Source organism: Seriola aureovittata, chromosome 17 (assembly GCF_021018895.1).
Source record: "Seriola aureovittata isolate HTS-2021-v1 ecotype China chromosome 17, ASM2101889v1, whole genome shotgun sequence".
Lineage (NCBI taxonomy): Eukaryota > Metazoa > Chordata > Actinopteri > Carangiformes > Carangidae > Seriola > Seriola aureovittata.
In genome coordinates this window covers 17,971,712-17,989,407 of record NC_079380.1, presented here as the reverse complement: position 1 = coordinate 17,989,407, position 17,696 = coordinate 17,971,712, and the positions used below count along the sequence as shown (strand labels likewise).

Here is a 17,696-nt window from a genome sequence, read left to right as displayed (position 1 = left end):
AATACTTTTATATGAGAGTGTTCTGCAGTGTTGTTTCTCCACTTCAACACTTTTTGTCACAATTGCATTTAAAAGTAACAGCATTGTGAGAAGCAGGCGGATTGCTGGTGCTTTGTTCAGTGTTCTGTGAGGTATGGCTCTCACCTCTCCAGACAATACAGACAGTATATAACAGCAGCTTCATAAAGCCACTTCAGCTAAAATCTGTTTAACACACGCCAGGCCTCATGCACCTCAGCTGGGTCAGCTGCTTCGCAATGCCCTTTCATCTTGCACAGAGGCTCTGTGTGTGTGTGTGTGTGTGTGGGTGTGTGTGTGTTTCTGTCACGGAGAGGGCTTTGTGTGTGGTGCAGTTTGAGTGTTTGAACTGTGATAATAGAGGTCCATTAGAAAGTAGACAGGAGGCCAGTGAGAGCAGCGTTCCTTCATTACAGCCTAATGGACATTCAACCACCACCACCACTACCAAACACACACACACACACACACACACACACACACACACACACACACACACACACAAACAAACAAACAAACACACACACAAACACAGACACACAGCAGCAAATAAGAAAAGCTGGGTTCTTTCCTTCCAACAGACAATTAATGATGACTGTCTGTCTGAAAGAGGATTAATCCATCTGCATTGACCTACTGTGTGTGTGTGTGTGTGTGTGTGTGTGTGTGTGTGTGTGTGTGTGTGTGTGTGTGTGTGCGTGTGCGTGTGCTTGTGTATGTGTAACCTCTGTGAGTTGAGACAAACAATGCCAAGTTCGATCCAGAGAACAATAGATCATTTACAAGGAGGACAGTTCATTGGGTTTTGGGTTAATCACACTGATGTGGAGCAGTCTGGTTCCTGGTTTACAACAGATCCCACTCTCACATCGCTGGGCTGTGAATAAACTGTTTCTACTGTAAGACCCACGTCTTTCCCCTCTCCCTGACAGACATGGTTATTTTTCCAGAGAATATTGACATTGAAACTGACACACCCACCTCCACCAGCTCTAAAATCCAGTGCAGAGCTGCTGCCTGCACGACTCTGTGGCATCAGACACAAAAGCCGTTTCAATATGAATTTCTTTTACCGTGCCATGAAAATATCTAAAGAATCTTTTGTGCATTTTTGGAAAAAATGGCCACTTCCTGCACATTGTTTGTTAATAGTATATTAAAAAGGAATATCTATTGTGTTCCTATTCTGTATGTTTCTGTTATTGTAAAATGACAGTGAGAAAATCCACGACTGGAATAAAGATCATTCTAACTGTGACAGAATAACTGAAAATATTCATTTAATTTACACTTATAATTATATCTAAATAGCATCTGTAATGATCTCTAGCAATGATATCTTAAAAACAAATCATCACACATTTTTTAGGCCTGCGCTGTGACAGCAACAGTATGATTTCCCATTTTGACGGCCTGACCGATATTCAACTCAGTGTGGAGAACTTGGACCCTGGTGGTTGTGAGCTGTAATTATCTCACTGAAGCCACGACTGAAGGAAGCATTTTAAATTGTCGCATTTTAAAAATCATACCCTCAAAAAAACCAATTCAAACGTTCCTCTTTTGTTGCTTCTTTTATGTTGTCCTAATGTAGCAGCATAAAATGGTCTCCAGGCATGAAAGCTCGTGCATTTCAAGCCGTGACTCATTCCGTTCTTAGATGACTGGATTGAAAACTTGACTTGTATTTGGTCGGACGCCTCGGTTCAGTCAAGCGACAAAACAAACAGACGCGATATTGTCTTTTCTTATCCTGCACGTCTCTCTGTGAGTTCACTGTTAGTTCAATTTGGTGTGGGTTACATCCTCCAACGCATATGAAGTCACCCAAAAAAAAATAAAAAATCAGATATGACCTGAAATTCAGAGTTGAGCATGAGGGCTGGATCAACCTAGACTGCGCGTTATTGCTTTTTCACGCTGCCGCTCTCCTTCTCTTTGTTTGATGCAGTCAGGTGTGTGCTGCATCCCTCCACCGTTACCTCCAACAGCAACTATTTCAAAGTGAGTTCTGCCTCAACTCTTCATCGTGACCCGGTTAGAAGCTTTGAAAGCTCTGTTTAGATTCAACAACTCCTCGGCTGTCAAATAACCATCTTGTCTATGTTTTGTTTTTTTTTAAGCTACTGCGAAAGCCATTTCAATATCCCTCTAAATGTTGCTTTCACCAAAATAAAAAACTCCCATACATACACTATCTATTGGACACGTGAGACCCACAAACACACACACACACAGAAATACACACATTTACCTTTTGTTTCCCCTCCCCCTCGCTCTGTCTCAAATACAAACACTCTTTGTATAAAATACTCATAAATAATATAGTTATTGACTCAGCACTCTAACATGGACCAACACACACACATAGTACATCGACACCCCCATCCCCAATGCTCCAATGTGCAGCAGTGCTATCCTGTTGCCTAGTAACCAGGTAGAGTTTCTAGTAAGAGCCTCTTTGCTGAGAGAATCCCACCGTCCTAGACTTCTCTCTCTCCCTCTGTCACCCAGTCTCTCTCTCTCTCTCTCACTCACACACACACACACACACACATACATTTGTGCTGTTTAAAGTTGCTTTCATTAAACTCTGCACACGCATTTTAAATTCACTCGGCACTTTTCTTCACCATCAACCTTCAATCACCATTCTGCCGTAAAACTAGGTTGCAAAAACTCTTATTCTTCACTCACACACACGCGCACACACACACACCCCTTCACTCCTGTGCATACCGGCCCATTTTGTACCCAAAGCAGAGGCACGTGCTGTAGAGCGGAGAGAGGAGGAGAAGTAGAGAGAAGAGAAGCTGCAGTTTTCAGGTCTCTAAGGAGATGCAGTTAAGTATCGGGCTATATCCATTATACACTGCTGCTGTTAAAGCATCTCTTAAACACACTGCACCCGACAAGCATTTAGCCACACATTTGGACCTGGAGGCAGCCTTAAAAAAACCAACATGGTCATTTTTACTCTTTGTATTTAATTGCAAAAACATAACATGAACTATAAATTATTTCAGAAATCAATACATACATAAGCCTAGATTGTGCAGATTTTAACCCCTTCACACAGGACATTTCTTCTTGTGTGCAAAACTATTTTATATTCAGTTTCTTTGCCTTCTGTATTCAGACTATCTTTGTAAGTATTAAAGCAAGCCTGTGCTGAAGTTACATATACGTGCTAAAACGTTACAGTGATATGATCTCTATCTCTCTTTCTTACTTACACATACACATACACACAAACACAGACACAGACACACACACACACACACACACACACACATGCTGTGCTGTCCGCATTGCCATGACAACCCAGTGCTGGATTCTGATGGCTTTTCCAGATCTTTTATTTATTCATCCATCTCTGCATAACTCTTTCATACTACGACACACACATCCGCACAGATGTGCGTCCTGGCACATGTGTGCATCCATGCATGCGATCCCACACACTTCCTAACATACACAGGTCCTCATTTACAAGCCGGTTTGATCTTCAGAGTTGGTATTACAGAGGAAAAATGTATGTCAAAAAAAAAAAAAAAAAAAATAGGTCTGTGTGCCTGATTTTATGCACACTGGTGTGAGCAATTTTTGTTGCCTCCAAAACATTGTTGTATGAAATGAAAAGCTGTCCATTCAAACTAGGCCATTACAAATGTCTCTCTTTCTCTCTCTCTCTCTCTATGTTTCTGTCATACCAACCATCTTTCAGACAGTAATGTGATCAGCAGCAAGGCGAGGGCTGCTGGGTAATTCATGTGGCGCTTGACTGTGGGGAAACGGCTCAGAACAGCAGGAACTCAGACACACATACAGTACACACACTCACACTCATACACACACACACACACACACACACACACACCACCACCAACAACAACAACAACAACAAAAAAGCTCATTAGGAACAGCAGCGCAGCTACTAAACAGTAAACGCAACAAGGCAATATGACCTAAAAACATAACTGAATAATGAGCACTCCGTTGAAGGCGGGATGAAGGGAAGGAGCTCCAGCCGTCAGCGAGGGTCCGCTCAAGATCCCAACCCCCGGCACGATGCCTCGTCCCTGGGGAGCCCTGCGCTGACCTCCCGTTCGCAGCTCCTCCTCCACAAAAAGAAACACATTATCGCCTTTTCGAGTTCCTTCTCACATCTTGAGGATCCTACCAGGTGTCTGTGTGTGAGTGAGTGTGTGTGTGTGTGCGTGTGTGTGTGTGTGTGTGTGTGTGTGTGTGTGTGTGTGTGCAGAATGAGGCAAAGTGGTCTCTCTAAATCTATCGTAACTCAGTTTTTCCAATTACACCTGCTGGCTCTCTGCCTTTTCACCTCTTCCCTTTATAAATCTCCTGCCTGGATAAATCCACTTTTACTAAACTTCATTCCCCTCCAGACTGACCCCTTGACCACCAGGACGTCATACACACCGCGACACGCACACAACTCACGCCCATCAATGCCGGGGAATACAGCCTGGGTCGTATCAAATGCTGAGACACTGACAGGAATGATGAGAGAGAAAGAAACATCCTGACAATTTATTTCAGCATGTGGCCTCATTACCAAAAAACAAAAAAGGTTCCCTGCAAGTGTGCGCATGCAAATGCAAAAAGGGAAAAACAAGCATAACTGATCCCTGCCTCCAATACAGCAACATAAAAAAAGCAATCATTAGGCTTTGGAGAATGCGCAGTCAGGACTCACATACGTTTTAGCAGCAAGAAAAAAAAAGGCAAAGGGATGAGAGGGGAAAGAAAGAGAAACAAAGAAGGAGCACACATTATTCAGCTGCAGCTTTTTTCGGAGAGAGACAGGACATGGGAGGGGGAGGAGGGGGCTGGTTGAGCGAGAAGTTGTGTCTTGAGGACGAGACTGCAGCAACCATTAACTCGCAGAGAAAGACGAAGATGCAAAACATAGGAAGAGAGAGCAGAGAGGACAAGGTGCGTGCTCATCACTCACACTTGTGATTGGCTGAACGCCATGTCCAACTGTCAGACAACAGTGCCACGTTAAAGCGCGCGCACACACACACACACACACACACACACACACACACACACACACACACACACACACACACACACACACACACACTGTGCAGAATAGATTAGATTTAAATGACCAATTTCTGTCCTTTTACTTCCCGCCGTGTCCCTGCTCATCTCATGCAGCTCTGCTCCTCCATCATCCTTCTCTCTGTCCTGATTTCTCTCTTTATCCTGTTTATCCCTTTCATCCTCCCCTCCTCTCCTTGTTCTTGCCTCGACTTTTAACTTCCTGTCCTCTCTGTTTGACCTCCCTTGTCTGTTTTCTATCTGAGACTCCATTTGCTTCCTCCTTCCTCCATTTCTCGACTTTATTTTTTGTTTAGCGTTATCCATCCATCTCCTCGTCTCTCTCTCTCCTCTCCTCACTTCTTTGTCTCATCTGTCCCTCCCTTTTTACACGCCTGTGTCAGCTTTGCCTGACACCTACCTACCACCTGCTGCACTCGTTCACTCATTTCCCATCGCTGTTCCTTGTCTGATGAGACTTTTGACAGAGAGAGACTGTATCATATTTTCAGCATGGGTTTTCCTAGATGAGAGTGACAGAGCAGGTTTTTGGATGGTGGGTTGATCCGTGGAAACACAGAACACACTTCAAGACCGTCATCAACATGATGCGTAGCCATGGCAACAGCTGCTAAAAAGCCCTCCCACACAAGAAGAGCGCCAATCAGTGCGCCACTGCCACTACAGGGAACTTGACCGACAGCTCTGTGAGTGAAAAGACAAACTGGGCAGATTGAAGTGAGATATTAAATGTGCCTTCTCTTCTATGTCTAGAGATATAGAGGGAGAAACTCCTTCAATCAGTTCCTGCCTCCCTCCACTGTTTTAATACTGACTTCTGTTTCAAATTTTGCTTTAACATAATCTATGCTAAAGCAAAAGCAGTAATATTCCAAATTAAAATGGCCAGCCACCAACTGTTCAAGGACACCGGTCCTTCAGGTGAAGCCCATTGCTGGCAGGTGAAGAAGAAGCGTCTGGCAGCACGGAGGTGGCACATGCGTCTCTGCAGCTCTTCCCCTCAGGCCAGTTGTGCAGTTAGCAGTGACAAGGACTGCAGTGCAGAGGGGTTTGGACTTTCACAGCTGAGAGATTCAGGGGACAGGGTAAGGTGTGTGGGTGTGTGTGTGGGGGGGGAGTGCTTTCTTTTCACAGCATCTTTAAACACAAATTAAATTTTTCTGTTTTCAGACAGCAGGGCGATGTTCAAGAACTCAATAGTCTACTCCTTAACAGATTGACCCTGTGACCCTGAAGACCAGCAGCTACCAGCTTCACTCAGATTGACCTCTAACCTTTGACACAGCAGATTCATCAGTATGCTCTGATTAACTGCAATCTGGTTGGCTGCTGAAGCATGTCAATGATGACGTAATGCATCCCACTGTGGTTATTGTCCCTCATACATTTTTATCCTTAAAGGAATAGTTTGACTTCTTTGTTTCTTTCTTTGAAATGCAGCTCCCTTCTCTCTGTCCAAAGGCTACAAAAGCCGCCTACCAGCCGCTCTAAAGCTCATTAGTGAACACACTGTACTGCATCTTGTTTATTTAATCCAGACAAAAACCTCCAGTGGATTTACTGTAGGTCACTGTGGACTAAAGCTTCTGCTAAATCTAATGCAACACAAACCCACCCGTGGCGGTTGTGGCTGATGTGATTGTGCCAATCAGAGTGTTTCCGCCCAAAACCCTGGTGGCATTTCACAGACACCAGCTATCGTCTGGCCGGCAGCACAAACACACAGAATCTGAAACACACACTCCTTCTCTCTGGAGTGTTTTGTGGAGTCAGACACTGAGCGCCCGGGGCAAGAGAGGGTCACTGCCTAAACACATGGTGTGTGTGTGTGTGTGTGTGTGTGTGTGTGTGTTTGTGTGTGTCGTGTACGTATGTGTGTGAATGCACACAAACACACATGTGGAGTTGAGTATACACATATGGACTCCCGCATGCGCATCTACCCCCCACCCCCACCCCCACCCCTAACCCCGTTTACACACACGAAGCTCTGCGCTATTAGTTCCAGGTAATTTTGCGAAGCAGTCTGTAAACAGTGAGCCTGGGGATAAACAAAGATCCTACTGTACTGGAAGTAATCCCACAACACACACACCTTAACGCCCTGTGCACACATGCACACACACAGAGACACACAGACACACACACACAGACAGACACACACACACACACACACACACACACACACACACACACACACACACACACACACACACACAAACACACACACAAACACACAAAGCCAACACAAGAACATACAAACTGGCTCGCACGCACACGCAGACATAAACGTTAATAAATACCTGGAGGGCGGACAAACAATATGTACAGTGCAATGTGCATTTGTTTACTTCTTCTGTCTGTCCACATAATGAATTTCAGAACATTAACAACCAGCCACGTTGGGCTGTTAACTGTTGTCTAAATACAAACAGCCGTATGAGAATTTCACCTCCATAAAAGTCTAAAACTGATGAAGTGACGGTAATATCAACCAGCTGTCTGGGTAAAGAATGAATGAATGAAAGTAGGAATCTGAGCGAGCATTAAACACCGGCTTTCACTACTTGACAGTAATCTGTGCTACATTATGAACAAGGTATCCTAAATAAAATATAGATATTTGTAAAATCCTATGTGGATTCAGTGGATACTTTTATTTTTCAGAGGTATTCTCTGTTCTTCCTAAAGTGATGTTAATATATTTTTATGGAAGTAAATATGGTGTGATGAAACATCTGTATTTTTCTATATATCTGCTATATTTTCTATGTTTAAATGGAAATGTTCTGTCTGAACAGGAGGTTTAGCATTTTTCTTGTTTTATGACCTCAGCTGTAAGTGTTGTACTTGCGTCCTGGACTTTTCCTGGGAAAGTACGCATGCACTATTCACTATCAGTGTTTTTGGTAAAGTGAATGTATTGATATTTTTGGAGATAAACTTGTTTTTATTTTAAAGCATAACTCTGCTAACGAGAAGGGGAGTCTGTTTGGGCGTGTGTGTTGCAGGCCGGGGCTGCTGTGTAGCTGTTATCACCATTATTGGCTAGCATGGAGCATTTTGTGATTGTGACCCTGTCAGTGTTTTGTTTCTCTACAATTGCGCGCATTTGGTTAATTCTTTGTTTTAATACTTATTAATAAATGTGTGTATATTATGTTCTTTTTGTCGTTCTGGTCGCTGCACTGAGCGTTGGTGCAAGAGAGGCCATGCGAATGATCTGTATCTCTGGTTGTGCTGTTGCTAAGTCTGGTGCTGAAAGGCAGTCCTGGGAAGTCTGCTGCTTTACCACTACACAACGCAGCGCTACACGTATACACAAACATGAAGCGCGATACACACAACCACACATATTGTGAGGACTGTGAAGGGTGAGCCAGTACTTTATACGTCAGAGAGACAGGATCCCTCTGTCTCTGCACTGATACACACCTCATGACCCCCAATCTGCTGTTATCATGAGCGCAGGCCAAATATAATGAGTCATCAAACACACACACACAGACAAACTGCTCAATATAAATACTGCAAGATGAGCACCGAGTCTGGCAGAGATGCACAGAAGCCTATTTGTGTGCATTTACACACACATACACACCCACACACACACAAACACACACACACACACATCCCTCAGGATGCCTGTCTGAGTGACAGTGGGAGAAGGACAACCTGCTGACATCAAGGCTGACTCTCTTTGTCCCTCACACTGCAGAGATGAAGTCATAAATACACACACATACACACCACAGACAGAAAGAAGGAAAACGTCCAACATGACATCGCTGTAGGACTGAGAGGAAGTGGACAATTCCACTTCTTTGCCCTGAAGACGGAGCTGATTAAGGGTCATTTTGTCACTGCTGCACTGCTTGTCATAGATCCCCCTTCCCTCCCCCCCCTCAGCAAATAATGACGCCTCTTATCATACTGACGTTGATATTTATCCAGGCTACATTTAAATGAGATTCTTCACGCTGGATATTTTAATTCGGACTGGTTGTCCACTATGACAGCTTTAAATCTCTCTGACGAATTCTCCAAATCACCTCTGTTTGATTTGTTTTGTAACCGTTTACCAAAAAGTTTCCCCGCTTAAATAAGAGTTAAATATCATTTCAAAAATCAAATGTCAAATGCCTCTGATCCTTGAAACGAGTAAACACAAAAGGTTGCCTGCTGTTGTGTGCGTGTGTGTGTGTGTGTAGATGTGTGTGTGTGGGCGTGTGTGTGTGTGTGCGTGTGTCTCATTGCAGCCTCATCTGCATTCATTTATGAAGGAAGTGCAAGAGGCCCTCTCAACATGTTTAGAGTATAGGATGACTAATGGAGACAGATAGCATGATGAATCCACTGGATGGATTAACCTTGTCTGGCCCCCAAATCTGATCTAATCAGTCTGAATCAGCTTGTTATTGTATCACACCATCTCGCCAGTGACTCCTAAACATTCAGTCTTGTGACAGTGAGAGCAGCGTTAGCACCGGTAAAGTCTATTCAAGTATAACTCAATACACAACGTTATCTACTGGACAGACTCCTTCCTCAGACCACACACCACTGCTGGTCTTTCATCATCCCACAACAAACAAACTCAAAAACATTCGAGGAGTTTCCTGTTTTCCAAGCAACAACTGTTTTTCCTATTCATGTCAGTAAACTTCAGAGGTGATACAATATTTTGTTATTATCAGGTTATTATAACTGTTTGGTTTCTTAGAGCCCTGAGTAATTTCTTCTTTCTTCTTTTATTATTTTTGTTATGTTAATAGTTCAAAACCCAGAGAGACAGAATACTATCATAGAGGACAAAGAAATTTTCATATTTAAGAGGTTGGAAACCGAAATTCTCTTCGTGGTTTTGCCCTGAAAAGTAAATTGAACCTTTTTCAAATTTTTGTCAATCAACTGATTAAGTGATCTTTTTAACTCTGGACTTGAGCAGAGAAACTTGCTTAGAATAGGTGATCTGTCACATAATCAACTACTAAATTATATATCTATATTTTTTGGTCCATTTCAGGTTAGGCTATCACTTTAACGGGATGCATTTGAAGATAATTCCTTTCCGAACCTTTTTAGAGTTTGTGAAATGATACAGATTTTTACAGCCAAATATTAAAACATATATACATATAAAAAGTTATTACAAGCTATGATGTACAGCAGAAAAATCTCAAACCTGGGAAATGTACAATGTGAAAAGATGTATCTAACACTAGAAAAGGTTGTTATTCAATAGTTGACAGTATCAGAGCTTGAAAACACTGATACTCAACATGGACCCACAAACACAAAGAACCACAAAGATTTCCTTGTTTAAAAGTGTGAAAATATTTTGACATCATCTATGCTATGAATCATCTTAAGTGGGTCATTGGTCTTTTTGTCTTGTCTTAAAATGAAAGCCAATACAACATCCATCCCAGATTCATCTTTTCATTGTATTGAATGGTGAACGTGTCACGAGCAAAGCAGGAAATAAATGAGTAGCTTTAATAACTCACTGGTGTAATTGCAGCTTGAGTATATTAACATGCTTTTTTTTTTTTCTGGGCATCCTGAGATGTTTATGTACAGACAAGAGCAGTCCAGCTGATCAGTGTTGATCAGCATAATAAACATGATGAATGAGAGAATGCTGTTGTGATGAAATGCTGCTCTGGTAATTGTGAGCAACTGTTGACCTGTTTTTCTTGTCACATGTGATTAGTGCTTTTCTAAATACAGATTAGAGATTTCGCTGCCAGTGGAACGGGACTTTGAGGAATTTGGATTTTATATGATACAATTTTGTTCACGGCGGTTTGATCACTGGCTTGTTTGACCTCTCCTGTAGCCAATCAGTTTGTCTCTTTATCCTATCCAGACTCACGCGTTAACCAGTGTGTGCATGCCTTTGTGTGGTTGAGTGGCAGAGCATTTATGCTGTGAATAATATTTACATAGCCCAGTGTGGACCACCAACTCTGTGCTGCTTACACAGTGGGTCCTGCACACACACACACACACACACACATGCTCACAGACACTGGAGAATAAAACACAGAGAGCTGTCCAGTATGATCAGCTCTTATAACCTGGTTCCAGTCTTAAACAAGCAGGGATAATGCTATGCCAAGCATGTGACACTGTGCAGCCTATTCATTAGCCACGTTATCTTGTACAATCGGTCCAAACAGTCGCCAAACAACAACACAACTCACAGCATCAGCGGCCAGCTGGAAATCAGAAAGGTGATAAGGACGCAAGCAGCAAAAAAAAAGCACATGCGCTGACCACAGAGGCATGTACCACCGCAGAATCCTCCCTGCCACAGTCCTGGGAACGAAACACTGTAATGCAACATTAACATCTGTCAGACAGCAGGCTGCCACGCCATATGTCCTATATGTGTTTAAGTCTGCATGTCTAATCGGATGAAGTTGGATCATTTTTAGACTTTGCCTCTCTCCTGTCCTCATTTGCTTGCTCTAATTTGCTCTTCTTTCCCTATATCGTCACACCTTAACCTTTCATCTTCTCAAAGGAATTACATGCATGTATGTGTGATGGTAAAATCTTCAGGGGTGTAACAATACTGAAAACCGAGACCGAAAACCACAATACAAACATCCACGCTCTTTTGTCGCAGTGCAGAAACGCGAAAACAACGCTACTCAGAAAGAGTCTCGCCATTCACCATGACATAGTTCATCCACCAGAGAGCACTGACAAGCTGATTGTTTTAACCGCTCAGTGTTTATATCAGACTGTGCATTTGACTTTCTAATTATCCATCATTATACTTTTAATTTTGGTTAATAACGAATCATATCGTATTCAATAGCATTTCATTTTCAAAAACAACTCAGATTATGCATTTATGATGGAGAGAAAAGATGGGGACGCTGCCAGTGCGGCAACTTTTCATATCAACACCGCATAAGACAGGTGAATTAATATTTTTTTTTCCACAATAACAATGGAGGGCACTACAACACTGCGGACATTGTGCCTTAACAGGAAAATATGAACAATGTAACTTTAAATAATTCAACGATTCCAATTAAATTATGAACAAACTATTACTACAGTAAATCTTCCTCCATTGTTTTAAACTGGGTGCACGCATAAAGGGAGACTGCTGCAGAGACGACTGTCGTTAGGGTTTGCATCTTTGCCTCGGACAGACGACCTCTCATGACCGTAATTTTGTTCTGAAGGCTGAACCACAAGAGTTTTGAAGCTGTGGAACATTTCTCCCAGATAAGTGATCAGAAGTCAGTAAGACTCTCTGAATGTGGGATTTCCCCGACCACGCAAGCACTCGCCTCACCGGGTGGAAATCCTGCAGCATGTGCTCCTTCTGCACCACGGGGCACAGCTGCACCCCTCTGTGTTGTGGTCACAGCCCCTCTGTCCGGAACGCACTGTCACTGAATTCAGTCGACTCCACGATGTAGTCCGTGTGTGCGAGTGTGACGCCACAGAACCTGCCATGTAACTCTGTATGACTGTAGAACTGACAGACGAGCCTTCAGATTTATCTGTCAATTCAGTCAAAGACAGAAAGTATTTGGTTAGCGCGACCCCTGGTGTATATTGGTCACATTTAAAAAAAAAAAAAAAAAAACATATCAAATCATATCAAATGTGTTTGTTTAAATACATCGTTTTCAGATTTTTTTTTCCAAACTCCCAAATAGCGACGTTAATAGCGGGCGCAAAAATCCAGCATCGGTTTGGCTGTACTGCGAAGGATCCAGCTCTTTGAAGCCCGACTTCATGCAGGGGAAATAATAAATCACCGGAGAACCCATAAAATGATGGAAGCAATCTGTCCCTGTCCCCGTGTTTTCCTAACCAACACTAACAGAATTCTTTATTTATTCTCTGATCTACTGAAACTTCACCAAACCCTGTGTCAGCTCACTCAGGCGTGAGGTTGTTTAGGCTCCTGTCGTATACAGTGTCGTACCTTGTCTTGTGTAATGAGGGTCTTGTAGCTTTTGGTGCGCCATGAATCAACATCTCCCCTTTTTTTTTTTTTTTTTTTTTTTTTTAGAGCTGACAAGCTTTTATGAGGAAGGAGAAGTGAATAAATCTTCACCTGCAGCGTTGCACCTATGTACTGATGAGACTACTGAACCGTTTATCTACCTGTCTGACAACTTCCTCTCCGGCTTCAAACGACTTGTCAAGATTCACCTCCAAGAGATTCACTTCCATCTTCAGGCTGCCACAGGCCTGCACAAAGGCACACACTGTATACAACAACATCATGCGTCACTGGTGCAAAAGCAACTGTGGATGCAGCCGGAGTCTACAGCAATCAGCTAGCATCATCTAGTACAGTCACAACCTCCACACAACACTAGAAGACAAAGGGAAGATTTGAAGAGAAATAACAACTTCAGTTTGCGTTATCTAATCTTACTCGTATTGTTATGCTCTCAGCTTCCTACAGATGAGATTGGAGGGTACAAAAAAAATGTACTTAGCAAATAAATATGACTCAAGACCTGATTTTCGCTTTACACCACCCACTTAACGGCATCAGGGATGAAAAAAAATATTGCAGTGGTTCATCTTCAAGTTGTTTTTTTTTTTTGTTTTTTTTCATAGTGCTCGGATTTGGATGCACATGATGTTCTTTTTTGTCTATGCTCAAGTGTGTGAAAACATCCCACAGATGAAAATTATCCAGGCAGAATGTTCAGCTGAGGGGTAATAATAGATACTAAAACAGACGAGCAGCTGAAATCTCATTTCACTTGGACGTTTCGGCGTCTCCATGTTAAATTTAAATGAATGACTTTTTAGCACAAAATGGCTGCCAGAAAAATGACCTGAGAGACAGTATTTAATCTGTACGGTTACAAATGGTTAATGATGTTCATCTTCAACTTGCTCTGTATTTGTGTTTGACTTTGGTTGAAAAACAGCTCCAATGAGGGTTACGCAGCACTTCAAACCTACACTTGCACACCCAAGCCCAGGTACAGAGGGAATCGGTGTTAACCCAGAAATAATGCTAAGCACAATTTGAAAACAACTAAAATGCATACTCCATAAAAATCAATGGAAATGTGTCACCAAAAGTGACCAGAAAAGAGCACGACACAATGTATATTACATGCCAAAAAACACCATCTAAAAACAACAAAGTGGTAAAATGTCCAAATAAGGCCAACGTTGCTACTATGTGTGTCTGTAAAAGCTGTTTGTGACTCAAATAAACGCCAAACTGCTTCTTTAAAATGCACCAACATGGTTTCCATTCACCAACTGACCTAAAATCTCAAACCAGTGCGTGACAGAAAATCAGTAAAAGTGATTTGTACCATGTCTCCAATGAAAATGAGCTCAAGACAACTGTAGCTGGACCAGTTGTTCCTATATGTACAGTCACACACTTCTATAATAACCTCATATGTCCAAACAGTGACAGTCTGAGGAAATTTGGAGAAATGACCTCTCAAGTTTCACCGGCGTCGAGTGCTGCTGCTTGTTTAGTCTCGTAGGAACAAGCACGTTGCTAAATTGACATTCAAGTCATTTACACCCATTAACAACAGCTGATGACATCATCATTGTGTTAAGACATGTTGAAAGCATATGAATCACCTACCGTCAATCAGGAGGTGTATGTAAAAGTGTTAGACTGAGGACACGTTTGGTCTTACCAGGGTTAGATTCCCAGCGTGTGAAAGGATATGGGTTACAGACGACACGGAGACACCAGTTTCGAGGCCGCGTTGTTTGCTTCAGGCAGAAGAAGGCAATGGGGGCCAGGGCCGGGTACGGCTGCTGCTCCTCTTCCTCGGAGACACAGTCCGGATCCCGAATAGGAGCCGTGATGCGAACTCCCAGTGTTGGTCCGACTTCCACTTCCAGCTCCAGTTCTTGCCCCTCATGCTGCTCCTGAACCTCAGGACTCCATTCACCTCCACCTTCTCCCCCTCGTCCGCTACAACTGCTCCTCCTCCTCCTCCTCCTCGTCCTCCTCCTCCTCTCCACCTCCTCGTCCTCCTCTTCATCACGGCCTCCGCAAGGGTCAACGTGGTGACCCGGGGCGTCCTTCCGGTAGGGCGTCGGTATAGCGAGCCTCACCTCCTCCTGCATCTCCTCCTGCTCCTGCCCCTCGTGGCACTCTGCATACTGAAAGCGCGCTCTCCCTTCGCCATCAGTCATGATAGAGCATCAGGCAGAGCCACTCTGAAGGGAGGTCAGACAGAGGAAGGTTAGAGAGAGGGACTGCAATGTGATGAGGGAAGGCAGAGGAGAGAACATTCGCAAAGATGCGGAGAAACAGTGACAGAAAGAGAAGAGGGTGAAAGAGGGAGATCAACTCAGCAAAGAGCGGTTGGAGACGAATCACACAATGAGCCAAATAAACACTCAGACTATTTCCTCCTCCGATCCCTCAGCAGCAAAAGTACTCGCTTCCAATCAATCTACACACAGATTTTCAATACTGGTTTACTAACCTGGCAGCGATTTATTTCACAAATCTCTTTTGTCAGTTCACAACATTTCCCTCTGTCTGTCTCTCCCTGCGCTTGAACAAAAGCTGCACTATCCCTATGAGGGAAAATAAAATGATCACACAAAACTGAGAGTCTCTGTGGACTATCACAGAAATATTATTTGAATATGATATGTGGGATACAGTAGACTCGCGATTTAGCCACACAAAGGGACAATTACTTGCTGTTTCAGTGACACCCAATAGTTAGAAACACAAATTTTATCCAGTAAAAAAAAAAAAAAGGTATCAACAAATGTTGTGAGCACCCCAGTATTATATTGTCATATTATGGGAATAGTGGGAATTTTTTTTTTTTTCCCACTGTCTCCCTCTCTCTTCCTGTTGCTATGTGATTGAACAGATGGACTGCTCTGTCTCTGGTTTACTGGAGCTTTTTAGCCCCCACCACGCATTGGTGGGCAGGGAATGCGCAAAAAGAAAAAAAAGAAAAAGAAAAAGGAAAACAATACATGCCCCATTAATCCTGATTATTGTAATAAGTAGAATAACATCGAAAGCATCAACATTCATAATCCAGCTAACAGACCTTTCTCTTTCAAGGGCTTCTTTTTTTAATGGGCTTTGTTTTCCCTTCGTTTGCCTTTGCAAGAGAAAAGCGCATCTGACGCTGGAGGCAGTTGTATGCTCTCCTGAAGGAATCGTATGAGACAAGAGGAAAATATTAAACACGCTCTCCTCAGAATAGCCGCTGAAAAGTATTTACACGCGCATTTCTAACGGTGTGAAAGGGAATAAAAGGGCATGGGGGGGAATGGAGCGTCCATCACCTGTGTTTGTCGTTGTTCAAAAGTGGACACAATAGATACTAAAACATGACAGGTAAGAGGAGCAACTTTGTTCTTTTAAAATACCTTATCGAGACGGAATCGGAAGTTCCCATAAGCATGATCCGTGACTTTCCGTGTTTCTAGCGCACCCAGCCTTTCTCAGCAACCCGGAGCTTTCCTTTCTTTCTTTCTTTCTTTCTTTCTTTCTTTCTTTCTTTCCTTTCTTCTCCCTCCTCGAAAAATAAATCTCCTTATTTCTTCAGCCTTTTCACAGATCAAAGGTAATCCGGTTAAAAAAAAAAAAAAAAATCACTGGAAGTAATCAAAGAATCTCTTGAAGTGCTCTTGGTTTGCGCGTTGGCTTAAACGGGAACGTCTATCCACATCCATGCCTCCATCCATCCGTCCATCCTCGCTGAGGTGTCGCTTACGCAGCGTGGAGCGGAGATGCGCGCGCGGGGAGGGTCGGACCGTGTGGGTTGCTGTGCTGTAGCTCTGTGAGATGATCTGACACGGGAAAAACTTGGCCCAGGACCCGGGAGCCCTGACACGTGACGTGATGTCCGGCTATGGAGACGTAGCGCACAGTGGGAGACACACACTGACATGCGCGCGAAAAAAAAGAAAAAATGGCACCAAGAGCCAAGCTGGGCGCGCCGCGCACGCACCGCGGTGTTTCATGCATCACCATGCAGTCAGCAGCAGATAATGGAAACGGTATGAAAAATATATAAGCCTGTACTGTCCGTTAGTGTAAGCACATGAACAAAGGATCATAGTTATTATTATTATTAATAATAATAACTATATTAATAAAAAAAATTAATATTGTTATTATTATTATTATTATTATTATTATGCTTATATTGAGGTCAGGCAACTTCACATTATTTTCCCATAATATTCTATTACTATTACATGCTATGATGTTCCTCCAATTAGTAAATGGCTGTTTTATAAACCCTGTGGTATAGGGAGCTAAATGGAGATTAATTGTGTGGACATCTACAATATTTTCACAATTTTTTAAAATATAACTATCAATATAAATATCTGTCCAACTGTTAATAGTTGGCACATGTTGGGCTGACTAAACGTGTCTGGGTTTTGGATTTCATCATGAGACAGAGGTGGCAAAAACTGAACTGCAAAGCCATGTTGAACAGTGGCCACAGGTGGAATTGCAGGACAAGTGACCCCAATAGCCCCAAAGGACCCCCCCCCCCCCATGCACAAAAACACAACTGGCTGTTTCTGAGCGTCACAAGAACTCAAAATGACAG

The 17,696-nt window shown here is 42.9% G+C and overlaps 1 protein-coding gene across 3 annotated transcripts in view; it reads right to left on the bottom strand.

Moving 5' to 3' along the window:
• Nucleotides 1-17,080, bottom strand: part of cacna1ha (calcium channel, voltage-dependent, T type, alpha 1H subunit a) — a 113,685-nt gene extending 96,605 nt beyond the window's left edge. For all 3 annotated transcript variants that reach the window (XM_056402557.1, XM_056402558.1, XM_056402559.1), the window contains exons 1-2: nt 16,498-17,080; nt 14,814-15,312 (exon numbers count right to left, since the gene is read on the bottom strand). In XM_056402557.1, the coding sequence (XP_056258532.1) occupies nt 14,814-15,288 (475 nt within the window). In that variant the 5' untranslated portion in view covers nt 15,289-15,312; nt 16,498-17,080. The remainder of the gene's footprint in view (nt 1-14,813; nt 15,313-16,497) is intronic.
• Nucleotides 17,081-17,696: the final 616 nt, after the last annotated feature.